This window comes from Cryptomeria japonica, chromosome 2 (genome assembly GCF_030272615.1).
Source record: "Cryptomeria japonica chromosome 2, Sugi_1.0, whole genome shotgun sequence".
Classification (NCBI taxonomy): domain Eukaryota; kingdom Viridiplantae; phylum Streptophyta; class Pinopsida; order Cupressales; family Cupressaceae; genus Cryptomeria; species Cryptomeria japonica.
Genome location: NC_081406.1, coordinates 310,360,693 through 310,378,450, shown reverse-complemented (window position 1 = coordinate 310,378,450; position 17,758 = coordinate 310,360,693). Strand labels below are relative to the sequence as shown.

The 17,758-nt window shown below is 35.9% G+C and overlaps 1 protein-coding gene across 1 annotated transcript in view; it reads right to left on the bottom strand.

Annotated features, from left to right (window-relative positions):
* Positions 1-364: 364 nt before the first annotated feature.
* LOC131075355 (uncharacterized) overlaps positions 365-17,758 on the bottom strand; it is a 142,656-nt gene continuing 125,262 nt past the window's right edge. The window contains exons 8-9 of the mRNA XM_058012183.2: positions 923-953; positions 365-708 (exon numbers count right to left, since the gene is read on the bottom strand). Coding sequence (XP_057868166.2) covers positions 521-708; positions 923-953 — 219 coding nt within the window. The 3' untranslated portion in view covers positions 365-520. The remainder of the gene's footprint in view (positions 709-922; positions 954-17,758) is intronic.

Below are 17,758 nucleotides of genomic sequence, written 5' to 3'. Positions count from 1 at the left end.
GTCAATATTCATCAACCTATATATGAGATTTGTGTTTCATTTTCTTCTTTTGACTCGATCTTCATGAATATTGCCTCAAAAACAATGCCACTGAATCCTGAAAAATGCATCACATTGTTCATCATATTCTATTGTTGGAAGAATTCTTTCTACATCCGACTTCTTCAATACAATTTGAAATATTATTTTCTTGGCAGCTAAAGATTATCTAACTGGCCACTATTAGTTTGTAGTTTTCTATTTATTCCTTACATGCATTTGTTAGAATGATGAATAGTTCAAGCAGCGTTGCCCCTTCTAATTTTCGATATCAAACATTTTGCTTGCTTACTTTTACCGTTACTGAATTCCTCGAGACAGGAACACAACAAAATTTGTCATGTTTCCATTACGTGATATAAACCATTACGTGATGTTAATAAACAACTTTACAAATTGATCGAGAAAACATGATTTTATTTTTACGTACCTTCTACACCAAAGAATATTAAGTGAGCTTAAAATATCAAATGACTAAGGATCAGCATTGATCATTGTTCAAACCAGTTTCTACTTTAATAATTAAGGACTGTTCAAGATTCAAGTGAGATTTATTTACAACTGGTAAGCCTGGCTGTACCAATATGTAATCCAATTTGCTGTTATTTTCTTCTAGAGCCTTGTTGAGAGATCTCCTTGCCACTTTTGTCACCAACACCATTAAACCCACTATAAACATGCAATTTAAACACAAGTGAAATGTCCATAAGCAGATAACTTTGACCAATCAATAAGGGATGAATATGTTTAATGTACAATGGTAAATACAACAAGTGAAGCCACTCGAGTATTTGAAATAAAAAAAACAGTATATGATTTACTGTAAAATAATCTATATTAGATGACCGAAATGCAAGCTTTTTTCTTAAAACATTTGACTTACCAGAAGCTGCTAAACCCACAATGAAGAAGATCTGCATCACCACCAAGCAGGAAATGTCAGGGTTGTAGCAGTATATAAAATAATAAAATATAAATTATACTTGTGTGCCTGGAAAAATAACATATAAGAGCATTCATGGATAACTTTGCCCATATCAATAGAACCCATTGCTTGCCACGGTGCAGGCATTGGTAAGCACAATCTGCCTTAGTAAAAGAGTCGTGCAAGGTTGATTCACAATAGTAGCACTGAGGATTTCCTTCTTCATAACCCACATAGTCTGAAGAAGGAAAGAACAGGCATGGGAACAATCACAATTTCAAGGTTAAAAAATGCACTCCTAACAGAAAAAAGGTTGACAAAAATTTGAAGAATATTAATTAGAGTGTTCCACAGAAACGCGTTTCCCCCTCCCAGGCCCAAGTCCCCCCGTCCCCGAAACCCATCCCTGAGAGTAATTTCCCTTTGTCCCTCTGTCCCCAAAGCCCGCCCCCGCCTCCCCCCGTCTCCCCGTCCCCAACGGCCATGGAACACTTTGAATAACAGACATGAAGAGGAAAGGAAACTGGCATTCATATTTACTATTCTATTGGAATTTCAGCAACTAACGATTTCTTACAAACACACATATCAGGTGAGGAAACCACATTTAAAGAGTTCCTTGGGAACCTATTATTTAGATACTGTGAGGGATAACCAAGAAGCCTTCACATTCACTTATAATGTCACCTGAAAAAAGAAATGATATTGAGAAGGAAACCTCTCAATGAAGTAAAGCTCATGCACATTACTAACGAAGATAAGCTAACAAAAGCCTTTTTGTCAAATCTATGGATTCATGTTGGTAATACCAGAGTAGCCGGAAACTCCTTTGTCCCTCCCTGGGCATGCGTATCCTCGTATCCATTCCCAAATCCGAAACAAATACGTATCCGATACAGCCCGGGTACACATTGAATACTGTACCCACATGTTCCCAAAAAAACTTGATTTCCAACCATGCTAGATACTATGTGAATTTGATTTTTTTAAATTTGACGGAAATCTTCTTAAATTTAATTTCAAAAAACTTCATTCATGCATTTTTTTTTTAAATTGCTATAAACAAAACCTACACCCAATGAGAAAGACAAATGAAATGTTTTTCCATTTGAGCGACCCATTTTTTGGGTATCTTCCAATACGACTCTACTATTTTTGCATTTTGTAAAATGTTAAATCAACTTATCATTATTTATGTAGCAATTATGTGTCTATATTGCTTTCGAAGTAATCAAAATCTCATCGAATAACTTAGAAAATTGTGTCAAATATATGCGTATGTGTTTTTTTATGGATAGCGTATCCAGCCGTATCCGTATCCGTGTCCATGCAACTTTGGGTAACACCAGTGCTAAACAGGGGGAATTAAATAACAAAAGATGAATCAAATGATTATTCCTCTACACTTTGAAAGGGAATGCCACACACAGTTATAAAAGTGGAAGAGAGGAGGTGTAAGTAGATAGAATGTGTACGGAATATACAAACAAAAGTTAGTCGAGTAAAGCAGAAATCCATGTTTAACTGCTGCAAGATTCCCTCTACGTAGAAATTGAATATAGCCTCAGTTTATCTTTGTTCTACATTTTTTGCATATTTTTGTATTGAATGCCGAAAGGTGATACCAGAAACTGCCTTGATATTATTCGCTTCAATAAAGAGTGCATGTAATTGTATCTTTATAGAATTAGTTGAGGACAAACCATGTAATGATAATCCTGGGGGTATATCTATAATTTATCTCCACAAAGATTAATTTAATCCCTAGGCTGTGATTAGAGGTCAGCAGTCCAATCTGAAGTTGATTTGAAAGGAATCAAAGATCCCACAAATTTTTAAAATGATTTTTCTTGTTAATTTTACTATCTGGGGCGATTGGGTAGACAACTATCTCAAAGGCCAAGGGGCTACAGTTCTATTACTTCAATCTGTCACATCCCATGTTTAGTTCAATCGGAAATTGAAAATAAATAAGATAGAAAAGTCAACATAACCAAATTAATGAGGCATGGGCTGCATATGGTCCTGCTGTGTGGGCATTTATTGGAGAGGACGGGAGGGATGGTATGGGAATGAGCTGCACAGTAAGTGAAATGCATGCCTACTCCCATAAATATGATATGAGCTTGCGTTTGCAGCCAAAAAAAGGAAGAGACGCAACTACAGGTCATGGGAAAAAACAAAAACAGCAGGCAGAGGATGATTGACCCATGACCCATCATAAAGGCATGATTTTGGGCAGTCTGAGTGCATATTTTTCATCCTCAGCAAATCAGCAAGAGAGATCAGTTGGGAAGAAGAGAGTAGGAGGGCAATTGAGGGTGGGCCTGACTGTCTGTTTGCATGATTTAGAGTCTGGCACGATAATTGGAGGCGTAGAAACCCAGGCTCACAACCTTTGGCAGCATCCTCTCTGCCTGCACAGAAGTGAAGGCATGGGATTACATCAAAGCGAAAAGAATAGAGGAAATGATTCCACGACTCCTTTTCAGACTCCAGTCTCGCAATCTTTTCTCAACCTTGATCAGTGGAGCTTTCAAGTCATAAGAGATAATCGATTGAAGGGGTATGACAGGTAACTATTGCTTTCTAATAACCATTTCCAATGTTTTCCATCACTCTTTTGCATATTGCCTTTGTTTTACAGTATTAGTTCGGCTTAAAACTTCACAGTTTCAATATGGACATGGATAAGCTGTCTGTGACAATAGGGCTCTGCAGTTTTGCAAGGACTTCATTCGGTCTCTGTTTTACATGGGATATCTATCCTGATTTATTATGCTAAATGTCTACAGAAGTAACATGCAGATATAGATCATTATAGGTCTTGCTATGCTCACTTAGATTTTATAGATGGAATTACTTCCAATACATAGTAAATGTGAATTCATAAGCTGACCAACAAAACTGCATCTCCATTATCCCACCCTCAGCGTACCTGGACCAGGACTACATATAAATTTTTATATGGCCCACTATGATCGCTGTGACTAATGATGTCTTGAACAGACAATAAAATATTTTGGAAAAGGAACATCCTCGCCAAAAAAAAAGATAGTGCGCATTCAACTCGATACCAAAGAGGAACAAATAGAGAATAAACTGTTGTAATTCTGGCCCAAATATAGTAGGGAAGAAGTCGAACAACCAGTTCTAGTTGGCAACAAACTTTCTTTTTGTCTTTACAAATAGATCAGCATGTGATAAATCATCCCTGGAGATAAAAACCATTTATCTTTCACGTAAGGAAGTTTGAAAGATTCACCCAGCAGTAGAGGTAATACTGTTATTTCAAGAGCTCCAAAGTCTCTGTAAAATCAGGAGACATGGGATAAGGAACGGGAACTCCCTTGACCTCCAAAATTAGGGAGGAGACCAAAATAGAATGATGTTAACTTTCTCTATTTTTTCGTCATCAAAGGTATCAGACATAGTGATGGAGCCAAATAATACAACTCTTATTCACCAATTAGTGGAGAGTGGAAGTTAGTACATGATCCTAGGGAATGAAGTGCTTTATTATATTTGCTTGGAACATTGAGCATAACAAAACTTAAATCTTGGAGATCTTAATAATTTATGAACAATGGACTACCTTGAAAACCCTAGATAATTAAATTTTGATTTATGTAAACTTTTAGTCAAATTTAATTACTTTTTCTTGTTTACACTATTATGGTGTTATATATATAGCATTTCATCCCTTGTGGGGAACTCTGAACGTTGGGATATATCTGACAAAAATATTTCAAGCTGGGAAATTATTAGGCATGACAATACTATTGGTCAACTAAGCATGAGAAATTGGGTATATGTCCTTGACACTATTATATCCTTTGATTATTGTTGTGTGCTACAAATTAGACAAAGATAAATGATATTTGACCATCGATTGGAAGTCTTGATATCACAAATGGGTACTAATGTTCATGGAGCTTAACATATATTTATAACTAAACCTAAGGACTTATTAATGTCATCATAGTATGATAAGGTAACTATTATTTACATTGGCATAAATAATTTTAGCATCACTAACCCTCGAGAAACATGATTAGGGTTGTAAAGAACTAGTCTAACTCTTCATTTAAATTAATGGATTTGTGTGAACCAAGGTAATTTCTGTTGAGCAATAAGCCTAACCCCTATGTCGAAAAGATGAACCTTGGGATGTTCAAGCTGAATTATGGATAATAATGGGTGGAGTTTGAGTCAAGGCCTTGATATCTTTAAAGGGAAGTGTTACAATACAAGTTGCTCAATTGTGAGCTTAGTCATGTTTTTCTATCTACTACTAAGTGTTATTAGATTGAGGGGAATCATTAGTGAAACCTTGGTTATGGGACCCTATGCATATGTACCTTGAGAGATTTTGTGAGAAGAACTATATGTGATGCATATGTACCTTGAGAGATTTTGTGAGAAGAACTATATGTGATGCATATGTACCTTGAGAGATTTTGTGAGAAGAACTACATGTGACTTTGATCATGTTTGGAAGTATGTAGGCAATCCTTGGGCGTAGGACACCTTTGTGACCTCAAGCCCATAGACGGGGATTTAGGGGGATAACTTCAAAGTTAGGGTTGTTCCTAAACTTGTTCAATCTTCCTTCATCAATAGGCTTCAGTTTTAAGGCTGAAATTGGTAATAGATGGTTATGAATGAGTTATAAAAACTTGATAACTCGTATCTAATAATGATGTAAAATTTGGATAAAAGGATCTTATGAGGTAAACAACAGGTATTCTTATGAGCTACAAATGGTCCACTTGTTGTAGCTATGTGCTTGATTTTGGGTTAAGCTTGGGATGGCATTCCTTAAGATTATCTATGCCATCTATAGGAAAAAACTAAAAGCATTACTAAATAAGGTTGAATATTTTGACTTTGTATATGTCTACTAAAGAATATGCTTTTGAATAGTGTCTTTTGAATAACAATTTCATTGAAGTGAGTGGATTCAACTACTTTACAGTTGGTATTTGTTTTAAGTGTGTGTGTGGAGTAGAGGCCATCTCATGCTGGTTCAAATGTGATTCTTATGTGTTTGTGCAATTCAACTTCAAACCTATAGGGCTCTATGTTGGGAATTGTATTGTTAGTGTTCACATGGATAGCATTATTAATATGGTTAATAATATAAAATTATGTATGTTAATATTAAGTTGTTGAGAAACAACTTAATATTAAACTATAATAAGTGTTTGTTTGTGAGTTGTTAAAACAACTCACAAATATAGGGGAGTGGTTATAAGAGGTAGAACAACCTTCCTATTATATAGGATATGAAAATCCTATATATGTATACATATCATATGGAGTGTGAAGAAATATTATATTATTGTGAGCATAAAAATGTAACTGAGTTGTTAATACAACTCACGTAGAGATTTAGGAGTGAGAATAAAGGTGGTTGAACAACCCACCTAAATTTAATATGAGATGTTAGTGGAGTTGTTATAGGAGTTATATAACTCATATTATATATTCATAATTTGTAACATTGAAAATGGTATGGAATAGAAGAATAATATTATTATGTGTGCAAAAAAATTTAGTTTCAATAATTTTTGCTCATTTTTCTTTCATGGTATATGAGCATTGAAAACACCTGTGCTTGTGCATTTTAAAGTTGGTTTGAAAAACTTGGTGTAGTGTGAAGAAATCGAAGAGCTACCTGCAAAATGAGGATGTTGCTGCTGCCTTAAAGTTTAGTGAGTTTAGAACATTTAGTTTTGGTCTCTCAAATCAATGAGTCTAAGGTGATGATTTAGAATTTAGATTTTTAGGTTTTGTTTTTAATCTTGTTTCTAATGCTTAGTCTGTTAGACTTTGTTATTTGTTTGTAGGTTTATAGACTTTGAGTCATTTCATATTATTTATAAAAAATTGTCATTATCATTGTCTCATCAATATGTCCAAAAAATAAATAAATAAATTGCCTTACGAACGCATTTTCGGTTGTGACCAACATTCGATTAAGGTTTGCATTTATGAGTCTCATAGTCAGATTCAACTGAGCTAGCAATAGATAATTGGAGGATGGAGGCATTGGAGGTTGGAGGTCAATCAGCGACCTCTCGTCAGTCATCAACAACGGGGCCACAAGCATGATATGGTGACAAATGTACAATATGAAGTGTGTTATTTTTTTTCGGCTCTTTATTATGGTGTGTGAATGTTGAAAAATGATTGTATTGGAGAGCAAATGATTGTAGAGGTCCTCTTACTGTAGTAATCCTCTAAATGACGTACTTCGTTGGAAGATGATCATTCAATGAGTACGTTCATTGGCAATGGTGATCATGTGCAGCAAGATCTATATACCAAGATCCAGACAATAGTATGCAACATGATATGATTCACTTTTCAGTGTTCTTTGTTGTGTGAATAAGTGGAAATTTCACATTGTGGGGGGAATAATAACCAATGTTCCATTCCCATTTTGTGCCAAAATGACTAAAGTCAAGGGAAGCTTCTAGTGGTAGTGGCGGTTGTCTATGTTGTTCGAGATCGAGTGGCAGTGATCGATAACAATGACTACAATCAAGAACATTGTGTTCTTATGGAATGTAATGTGAAACCTCTTCTAGTATTGGTTTTTCTGATTTGTGAGATGTATGTTGATTTCTATATAACTTCCCTGATATACAAGCATAGTGGCGAACAAAAGCACCAGAGTAAGTTCATGGATCTTGAAAGAGTTTGTGGGAGGATCCAAAAAACCACACGAGGTGGACAGTTGATGGGTTCTTGTTCACGTCAAGGTTTGTGGTAAGCCTGATTAAAACCATTGAAGGAGAGAGACTTTCTTTTGTATCAAGGTCATGAGCCAAAAGAGTTGGGCTTACTGCAGATCTAGGGTGTGAGTTCTTACCATGTTCACACTAAGGGGGGAAATGTTGGGAATTGTATTGTTAGTGTTCACATGGATAGCATTATTAATATGGTTAATAATATAAAATTATGTACGTTAATATTAAGTTGTTGAGAAACAACTTAATATTAAAATATAATAGGTGTTTGTTTGTATGTTGTTATAAGGGAGTGGTTATAGGAGGTAGAACAACCTTCCTATTATATAGGATATGAAAAATCCTATATATGTATATAATTTATATTATATGGTGTGAAGAAATATTATATTATTGTGAGGATAAAAATGTGAGTTGTTAATACAACTCACGTAGAGATTTAGGAGTGAGAATAGGAGGGAGAGATTAAAGGTGGTTGAACAACCCACCTAGATTTAGTGAGAGATGTTAGAGGAGTTGTTATAGGAGTTATATAACTCATATTATATATTTGTAATTCGTAACATTGAAAATGGTATGGAATAGAAGAATAATATTATTATGTGTGCAAAAAATTTTAGTTTCAATAATTATTGCTCATTTTTTTCTCTATATATAGGCTCTTGAAACACTTGATTGTTGTAAGTCCTCTTGACTAGTACTTGTGAACCCCTATTATATGTAACTTATGTGTACATGGCTATAAGACCCCCACATGTGTGAACCTCCAAGAAATGTAGGCAATGATAGGCAAACATTGGTTGTGCCTATTGTGATGTTTTCAAACATCACCCATTGTAAATGGGTGTCCCCACTTTTTGCTTGTTAGCATAAGTGTTTTTGCTTAGTTTGCATAGCTTGGCAACAGTTTTGTCTCCCAACTCTTAAGGAAGGAAGGTGATGTCTTGTCAATCCGGAATGAATGTTGAGCCACCCTTGAAATAACTTAGAGTGTGAAACCTTGTCCTTGAAGTTGGATAGATCGAGTCAAGAAATTCACTAAGTCTAACATCAGGAATGGGTAAGTTGAGTCAAGAATCCCAGGTCTAAGATAGGAATTGAATGTGCGATCCATCATCTAGCCTAGGAAAAATCCTTTCTTGAGATTAGAAATGTGCAATTGTTCCAAGGAATGAAAATGGAATTTGTCCAAATTCAAGATCAAGGGTAGTCTCCGATTGGAAATCTAAATCCAGGAGCCTTGAGTAGATGACCTTTAAAAGTGAGGAAATGTAATTTAGGATAAGCGAATTCACAAGTAAAGATTCAAAAATTGTTTATGCAAGAAAAGTTGTCGAATGCAAGAAAAGATGTCAAATGCAAAAAATGTTGCAATTGTCATCAAGGAAGGTTGTAAGGAAAAGTGAAACAAGGAAAATGCTAAGCATGGAAAATGAGGAAAAATTTCCAAGGAAAGTGATACTAAGACAAGGAAAATTTCCTGTCAAAGTTGGATTTTCTGACCTTGACAGGAGAGAAAATAAAGGAAAATTTCTAAGTTCAAAGATGAAATTTCAAGGGAGAAATCAAGGAAATTCCAAAAGAAATCGTGGAAAATCATGAAAAGTGATAAAATCTCCTTCCAAGTCATCAAAGGCAAGAAATTTCCTCCACTTGGTAAATTTTCACTCAAGATTTCCAATCCAAGATGGAGATTTCTATTCCAAGGCATAAAAATTTCCACTCAGGAGTGAAATTGCACTCCATATTTCTTCCTTACATGGAAATTGCGCCTCAAAATTCTTGCTCTAGCATGAAAACGTGCTCCATATTTCTTCTCCGAGGTCAATATGCGCTCAAGATTTCTTCCTTCATGAAGAATTCCACCCAAGATTCCTTGCTCCTTATTGAAATGCACTCATAACAAGAAAAAAATTTCCTCTCCATGATGAGATTGCGCCCTCCAAGCAAAATTTCCTTGATCAAATGGAAATTGCACTCAAAAGAATTCCCTTTGTTATTAGAAATTGAGCTCATCTCCAAATGGAAATTCCTTCTACATCATGAAAATGTGTTCAAGATAGGAGCAATTTATTCTCACCATTGAATTTCTACCCTCAAAATTTCCTTCCTGACATGAAATCTTGATCAAGGTGTGTGGTGAGTCAGTTAAGTTCTAAGGAGGAGGTCGCTATTCCACCTACATGGTGAAAACCCGCCCACATCATTTCCAAGGAAGTGAGGAAATGCGCTCAAGCAAGATCTCTTCCTCCCTTCTAATTTGCACCCAAGGGGTATGCTTAAGTAACAATTGAAAAAGTGTGTCAATTCAGCCTTGTGAGGGTAAAAAGAAAATAATTAAAAGAAAAGCAAAATTGCAATTAGGTCAGCCTTCATGAGGAAAATTCAAAATTTTAAAATAATTGCAAAGGTTTATGCCTAGGTCGGCCTAGTTGAAGTCCTAAAATAAAAAATGCTAAGTGCTATAAAGGATAAATCAAAAACCTTCCCTTCCAACATCAATTCAATCTAATTCACTAGATTTGAAGGAAGAGAGGTGTAAATCAGACCTAAAAGCAGAGCAGAATAAATATTAGATACAAGTTTGAATTGTGTTTTGAAGGCTGGGTGATCAACTTATATTTATAGTTATACCATTCAAGCAAGGTGAAATTCATGATTTTAGAGGACCAACCTGGATAAAAACATTAAAAAATCCCTCCAAAATATAAAGAAGAAATAGCTGGCCAACCTGAAGTTTGAGATTCAAAAGGAAAATGCAAGAAGAAAGAGCTGGCAGACCATGCAAGGAAAAGAGTGAAGTGACTATAAAGGAATAGCACCAATGCAATCATTTCAACATTTCAATTCATTGAGTGCAACCGAAATTCAAGAGCAGATCCAAAATCGGAGCAGAAATAAGTGCGTATTTCAAGAAGAAAATCAGAATTCAAAGCCAAGTAGTGCTGAAGGAAACAACAGAAGCAAATTTCAGAAGTACGGTGTGAATTCCACACCAAGGAAGGAGGCAACTCATGAAAGAAAACAAGTCAACAGATATAAATTCAAACGAAATTAATGACAGCAGATTGGGAATTCGGGAGCGAATTTCTCCAACAGATGGTGCGAATCAGTTCAAGGAAATCAGAATTCAAGGGGCAAGTATTGATAAAGGAGGAGGCAGATTTTGTTAAAGAAACCAATCAGACCTGAAAGGAAGTAATTTATTTATGATGCACATACAGATCCAAGGGTCTTCCTCCTCATTTATGTAATTTTCCAGATCTGAAACCCTATTTCAAGAACTGTTAAGGGTAAAATCAGAGTTTTACAAGCAAATCTATATGTTTGCCTTCACTTTTTTTGAGTGTTTTCAGATCTGGAACATCAATTCCAGAAGTTCTAAAAGTGTATTTCCAGAATTTGAAGGGTTTCGTGAAGCAAATTTTGTGAATTATCTAGCATTCTGCTTACTTGGGGTTTCTTTATAATCTTGATTCAAGGTGTTTCCTTTGACTTTTTAGGATTGATTCAAGGGGAGACAACAACATTTGCAAGGATATCAAGATCAAGGATTTCAAAGAAGGCTGGCAAGAAATGAAGCTGCAAGTGCAAAGGACATGGTTAACATATTCAAGACAAGAAGATATACGAGATGAAAAGACAACATCAGGACTTAGCACACTTCAAGGCTCAAGGGAATGCAGTATTGTAAGAGGAAGGTTTTGCAATGACCTTGGATTTCCAAATGGATAATGATCAGAAAGAGAAACACTTCAAGGAGGAAGTAAGATGCAGCTGTAAGATTGAATAGCATCAAGGGTTCATTCCAAGGCAAAACAAGAAGAATACTACTTTATCAACATGAAAGAATAATTGCAACATGGTAAGTTCTACACCAAAGAATCAAGGTCAAGAACATTCAGGGTTAAAGAATCCAAGGTTGAAAGTGGAATGCATCACAAGAAGGAAAATTCCCAAATGTGAAGATGGAAAAGTGAAAAGTGATCGAGGAAAGATAGTTTCAAAAGAGTTAATCAAAGTTAAAAACTTGATCACGATGATGCAATTTGGGAATATGAACCATCAAATTTAGTCAAGCAAGGTAATGATGTTGAGTATCAAGAGATATCTACACTGAGATGGCACCCGATCATCATCGACCAATCCAGTGATGCCATGTCAACATGTCCAAGTGCATTGAACCTATTTCATTCAAGGAAGGAGCAAGTAACATGTGGCACTACATCAAATATTATTGTATATACCTAACCTTGTTTCTTATTGGTCCTTCACCTAAAAGGACATGTATTTAAAGCAATGTAATTTTCTCATTGGTCAATGAGGTGTTAGTTGTAACTACCCTACATTATGGTTTCATAGTTAAATCGTGGCTTTTGATTTTAAATCAATCATAGCCCTTAATTTGTAATTCAAAGTCTATAAAAGGCTTGGCCTTTTCATTTGTAAGGGATTAGAGGTTGATAATTAGAAAGTAGTAGAGCAGAATAGAGTGGAGTAGGATGAGAAGAAATTGTTGCCAAGACTTTGCTGAAATAAATATATGATTTTCATTGAAGATATAATGGATTTTTGTATAAGTTTCAACATGTTGCATGGTTTCCACTTCTCAAGTTTCAAATTTGTTTACATAGAGTTGATGAGTTGAATGGTAGATCTTATTGCTAATTAATGGTGCAGCCTATATGTTCATACCATTTGGATTTTTTTGATTGTGAATTGCAGTGCCTGGTTAGTCTGAACTCATATTGAAAGCTTAACTTCAATTACTCTATGCTCATTGTTCATGGTGTTGATGTGAATGAGTGATTTAAAAATCATTTGCGTACCCTTTGGAGATTTCCCCATCTTTGTGTAGTTGTTTCCTCATGGCGAAGCAAGGCTTGGTTTGGTTTCACTAAGTCAGCAATCATTTCTTGCATTGTCCTTAGGTCTTAGATTTGATTTCCTATCCCTTTTGATCTTTCTTTGTTTGAGGAGTTAAGTTGGTTTCCAAGTTCCGGAAAAGCGTAAGTCCCTTTGGGTTACCAACATATCACATCATTTCACTAAGACTATCCAATTACATGTCAAGACCTGACTGAAGAAACCTTGGGGTAGCCTTACTTGATCACATTGTTTAGCATATAAGGTTTCCTTGTTCAAGAGAGATAGAATGCTTAGTATTTTATTCTATGTTCGAGGTGTCATAAAAAACATATCAATAGTGCCGATGATTGATACTTGGGCTATATAAATGTATGTATGTATGTGCGTATATATGTATACATATCTGTGTATATATGTATACACATGCGTATATGTGTATACATATATATGTATATATGTATATGTATGTATGTATGTATGTATGTATATATAGGTCCACTTGACAAGTGCTTGTGAACCCCTAACCTAGTTCAAGAAGGTGAAGAATTGCCAAGGATTACCCTAGTTATAATATAGGAACGGTTGAGTTGGCGGTTATTGTACCGTGAGGGTAATGGAAACCAGAGCTAATTGTTGTATCAGGCGGATTAGCAGCAAGCAACTATAGCATGGGGGTGATCAATGCCAAGTGCTACCTATATTTTGAAAGAGATACCTAACAATATTAAGATCACAAGGTGGTATATGTTGGAAGCTACTTCTTCCTAGCTGGGAAAACTTTTCGTCAATGATCTAAGTGCAATTGAAGTTGGAATCCATCCATTTGGATGGTATCACAACTTGTGGAAATCTCACTTCTGCCTATATGACCCTTGGGATGGAGGGTGGACTCTCAATGTAGAATGGGATACACGGAATCCTCTTCCCAATCATTCGATGGTGTCACAAGTAGTATGGGATGCTTGCCATCATCACAATTGATACAAAAGAGCAAGTAAAAGGATGGACCCATGGTGTATTATTGAATGCATTGACAATCTTTTTCTAACCGGAATTCACTACAAGGATAGGTGTTAGTCACTCATTGTGGATGTGTCAATCACTCACGATGTATATGTTAGTCACTCACTATTTAGTGGTGTAAATGGTTTTGAATTTTGTATGTATTGTTATACTGGTGCCCTTGCCAATGATGACATCAAGTAGCATGAGGTGTTTGACTATCATCATAAATGGTGGTGGATTGGGAAAAGGATGGGACCCATAGTGTAGTACGTAATGCACCAACATTTCTTTTTTATTCAGAACGTACTAAAACGATAGGTGTTAGGCATTCATCGCGGGCGTGTCAGTCACTACGTATATGTTAATCAATCACTATTTACTTGTGTAAATGGCCTCAAGTTTTGTGAACATTTCTATATGTGTACCCTTACCAATGATGACATCAAATAGCATGGGATGCTTGACTATCATCGTAGATGGCGATGGATTGGGACAATGATGGGACCCATGGTGTAATATGGATACACCAACATTCTTTTCCTAGATGAGATATGCTTACGAGCTTGTGTATTAGTAAACCAGGTAGTGGCATGATGCATACAATAGGTTGCATCCATCTCCATGGATGCCAATTGTTCTTTATGTGAACATATGATGTATTATGTGGATCATTCACACTAGCTATATGTGGTGTATCCTTAAGCTAGTCATTTGCAATGTCCCCTTTTGGGATTGCTCTAAATGTTGCACTTGTAAATATCAAAGTCTGCTAATTTTCACCCTCATTGATTCTGATATAAGATATTGGTTCATTGACTTTCTTGTCTTCTTTGATCTTATGGACGATTCCTCCAATTCCCCCTTCTCAATTGAATTAATATCTTCTTTATATCTTCATTTGGGGAAGCCATGCCTCTTCATAAGAAAGGAGTCATCACTCTTCATTGCTGCCCTTTGAGATTAATAGATTATTCTCCAAATTGATATCCCTTGCATATCCTCCTCAAATAAAACTTTCTCTGGTGCAAGAGCACCTAGCATTGATCATGCCTCCAAGGGGCCATTTTGGCATTCTGTTTTGTCTATTCAATTTTGGTCTTGTAATAAGGTCCAAGAGACCACTTTAGTCATGTATCTATCATTTATGTCAATGTGGAGTCATGTTTAGGTGTTACACATAGTTACCTAACGTTGGTTAGGAGAATGTCATAGGTTGTGTTCATGTTTTAATGAATCCCAACGGTCATAAGTTTGAAAATTGGTTATGAACCGTTGGGCAGGGGTTGTAATGAGTTAAATACCACTTGCCTGGGTCGAGGCAAGGTTGTTGAAGACTGTGAATGCACAAAAAGCAATAAAAAACTTCAGATTTCTGTGTTTTCTCATAAAATTTGCTGCTACAGGCTGTGGTACTGATCCGTACAGGTTGCTACTGTCATGAAATGAATTGGATTTGGTAGTCTTGTGACTTAAAACCATTTTGGCTTTGATTTGACTGATTCTCATTCAGCTTGAAGCATTTGCAAGACAGTGGAATGGGCATAAATAGGATGTCAGACATGTTAGTAGGGTTTGGAGTTTGAGGCAAATTGTTGCATTTAGAGGCCTAATATCCTCATGTATTAGGATGGTGAAGATAGGTTAGGAGAGGGTTTTGAGTTTGGGTGGATAAATGATGCAAACCAGTATTGTAAGTTGCATATTAGGACTCCATGTGACATGCTTGTAGCTGTGGAAGGAAGATTTGATGTTTGGGGAAGCAATATCACATACTTGCTTTGGAAAATAGGCCTAATTAGGCGTTTTGCAGCATACCAATCAATTTTTGGAGACACTGCTCCAATGTAAGCCCTAGCCAATTTGGGATATGTTATAATATGTCCAAATAGGTATCTGAAAAGGTACACTTTTTTGATAGTATCCTTCTGTACAGTTATTTATGCTCAAAAAACCGCTTTGGAAGGGCTACAAGGAGATAGGCCTAGATATAGGCAAGGTGACCTTGAAACTGGGGCAGAGGTTGAAACAATGGAAGGGAGCACCTGTGCTGTTGTAAGGGAGTCAAAGGAGGTACAAAGATGCCAGTGATAAAGGAGATAGGGCCTTTTCTAAAAGATATTGAAAGTAAGTAGGAGAAAGCTCCTGAAAGGGGAATGAAGACCATAGAGAGGAACCAAAGAATCTAATCCAGAGTTGAATACTCGTTCAAACAAGGTTGTTAAGCACACTCCACACCTGTACTGCATCATTCTCCTTTTATATCCTCAATGTGAGGAAGAGGTCACACCTCTTCATCATGTATGCCCTTTGGCAAAAGACACACCCTTTCACCATTAGCACCCTTTGAAAGAGTGCAACACTTTATTATTTCTGCCCTTTGAAAGGGGCAAAATCTTTCACAAACAGATCTGCACTTCTGATTCCCATATTATCCCCCCTCAAAATGAGATTCTCTTCTCCCTTTTATATCTCATGTTTGAAGGAGTCACAACTTTTCATCTCTCGTCTTTTGACCATTCAATAATTTAATTAAAATTTAATTATGTTTAATTATATTCTTTTATATTTTAAATTTTATTTTATTATTATTATTTATCATTTAATTGTATTTCAAAGTGGGGACATTACATCATTGTTGTACTTGTGATGTACGTATGAGCTAGTCACTGTTGTACATGTGATATGCATAAGAATTAGTCATTGTTGTCCCTATGATGTCTGTACTAGCTAGTCACTATTGTATCTATGATGTGTACTTGTGATGTGTATTGAGTTAGTCACTATTGTGCTATGATATGCATCTAAGCTGGTCATTGTTGTATGAGATAGTCACTCTTGTAGTTGTGATGTGTGAGTGAACTAGCCACCCTATTTATAAGTGATGTATGCTTTGAGCCAACCACTATGTGAACTTGGATTATGGAATGATATGACCCCTATGTGTATTTGTGTGTGTTTGTATACTAATGATTGGTATGGAACCACAATTGATGGGATGTGTTATCATTCTAATTTAACTGCACTAATTTAAAAGCATAAGCTTAACTGACAGTGGCAAACTAAAAGAGATTAGAGATCTCATCCAAGAGAAGAGGATGAACACTCTCTATCTTTGGTGTATAAACTACGAAGCCTTTGATTCTCCAAAAGGGGACATGTTGTAAAAGGTCATCACAAATGAGCCTTTGAGGTTTAGGTCTAGGTCTAGGGATAACCCTGACATCAGGAGCTTTAACACATTCTAGTGTAAGCTTTTGAGCGGTGGCATGGAGTCATCACCATGATAATGGTTGATTAGGTTGCTAGTTGTGTACAAAAATAATTAAAAAATTACAAAAAAAATGTTAGAAGTAACCGAGGGGCAATTTTTACACAATCTTCTATTCATCTTTATGCATCGGTTCAATGCAAGCTTATATGTCACCAAAAGTATTTATGAACTGGATTTCTTGGCAATATGCATAAGATGCTTTTATCACTACCTTCCATCACTAAGAGTTGAGCACACTTCCTCAGCTGATACATTCACTTCCATCAGTTTTCTTTCTTAACACCTGGGCCTGATAGCTGCAGTATTAGTTTTAGAATCATCTATTATGTTTCAAGTGCCTGTGATTATTGATGGTTATCTCTTATTCTCAATTTAATCCCTACGTACACACATTCCTCGTCTTGAGCACGTCTTTTCAAATTTACTTTATTTAGAACTGTGCTACCAACAAACTTAAACACATTTAAATATAGAAGAATATGCAAACAAAGTGACCAATCCTGCGGAATCTTTTTTAATTTTTGGTGTTTGGGTAGAATATTTGTTGGTAATAGGTATTAGAATGAGATGTGATAGTGATACCACTCTCCCCAAATTGTAAGAAGACACAAATGAATGAAGATCAAATTGATCTTGTCGTTTGACAATGAGAACATATATATAGGTGCATCAAAGGTAGTAGAGGCACTTCTTGTAGCATGAGTTGTAGATTTTGAAAACTACAATAGAACTACAACTTGCACAAAGTTCTTTTGCTGCATGCCTAAGCTTGATAAATATTGTAACAAATAAACTATTAGGGGTTATAAGATACCATATTTATGTTCCCCCTACCAGTTTGCCTCTTACAGCAATAAGTCAAGCCCGCCAGAATGTCTACCCATTTACAAT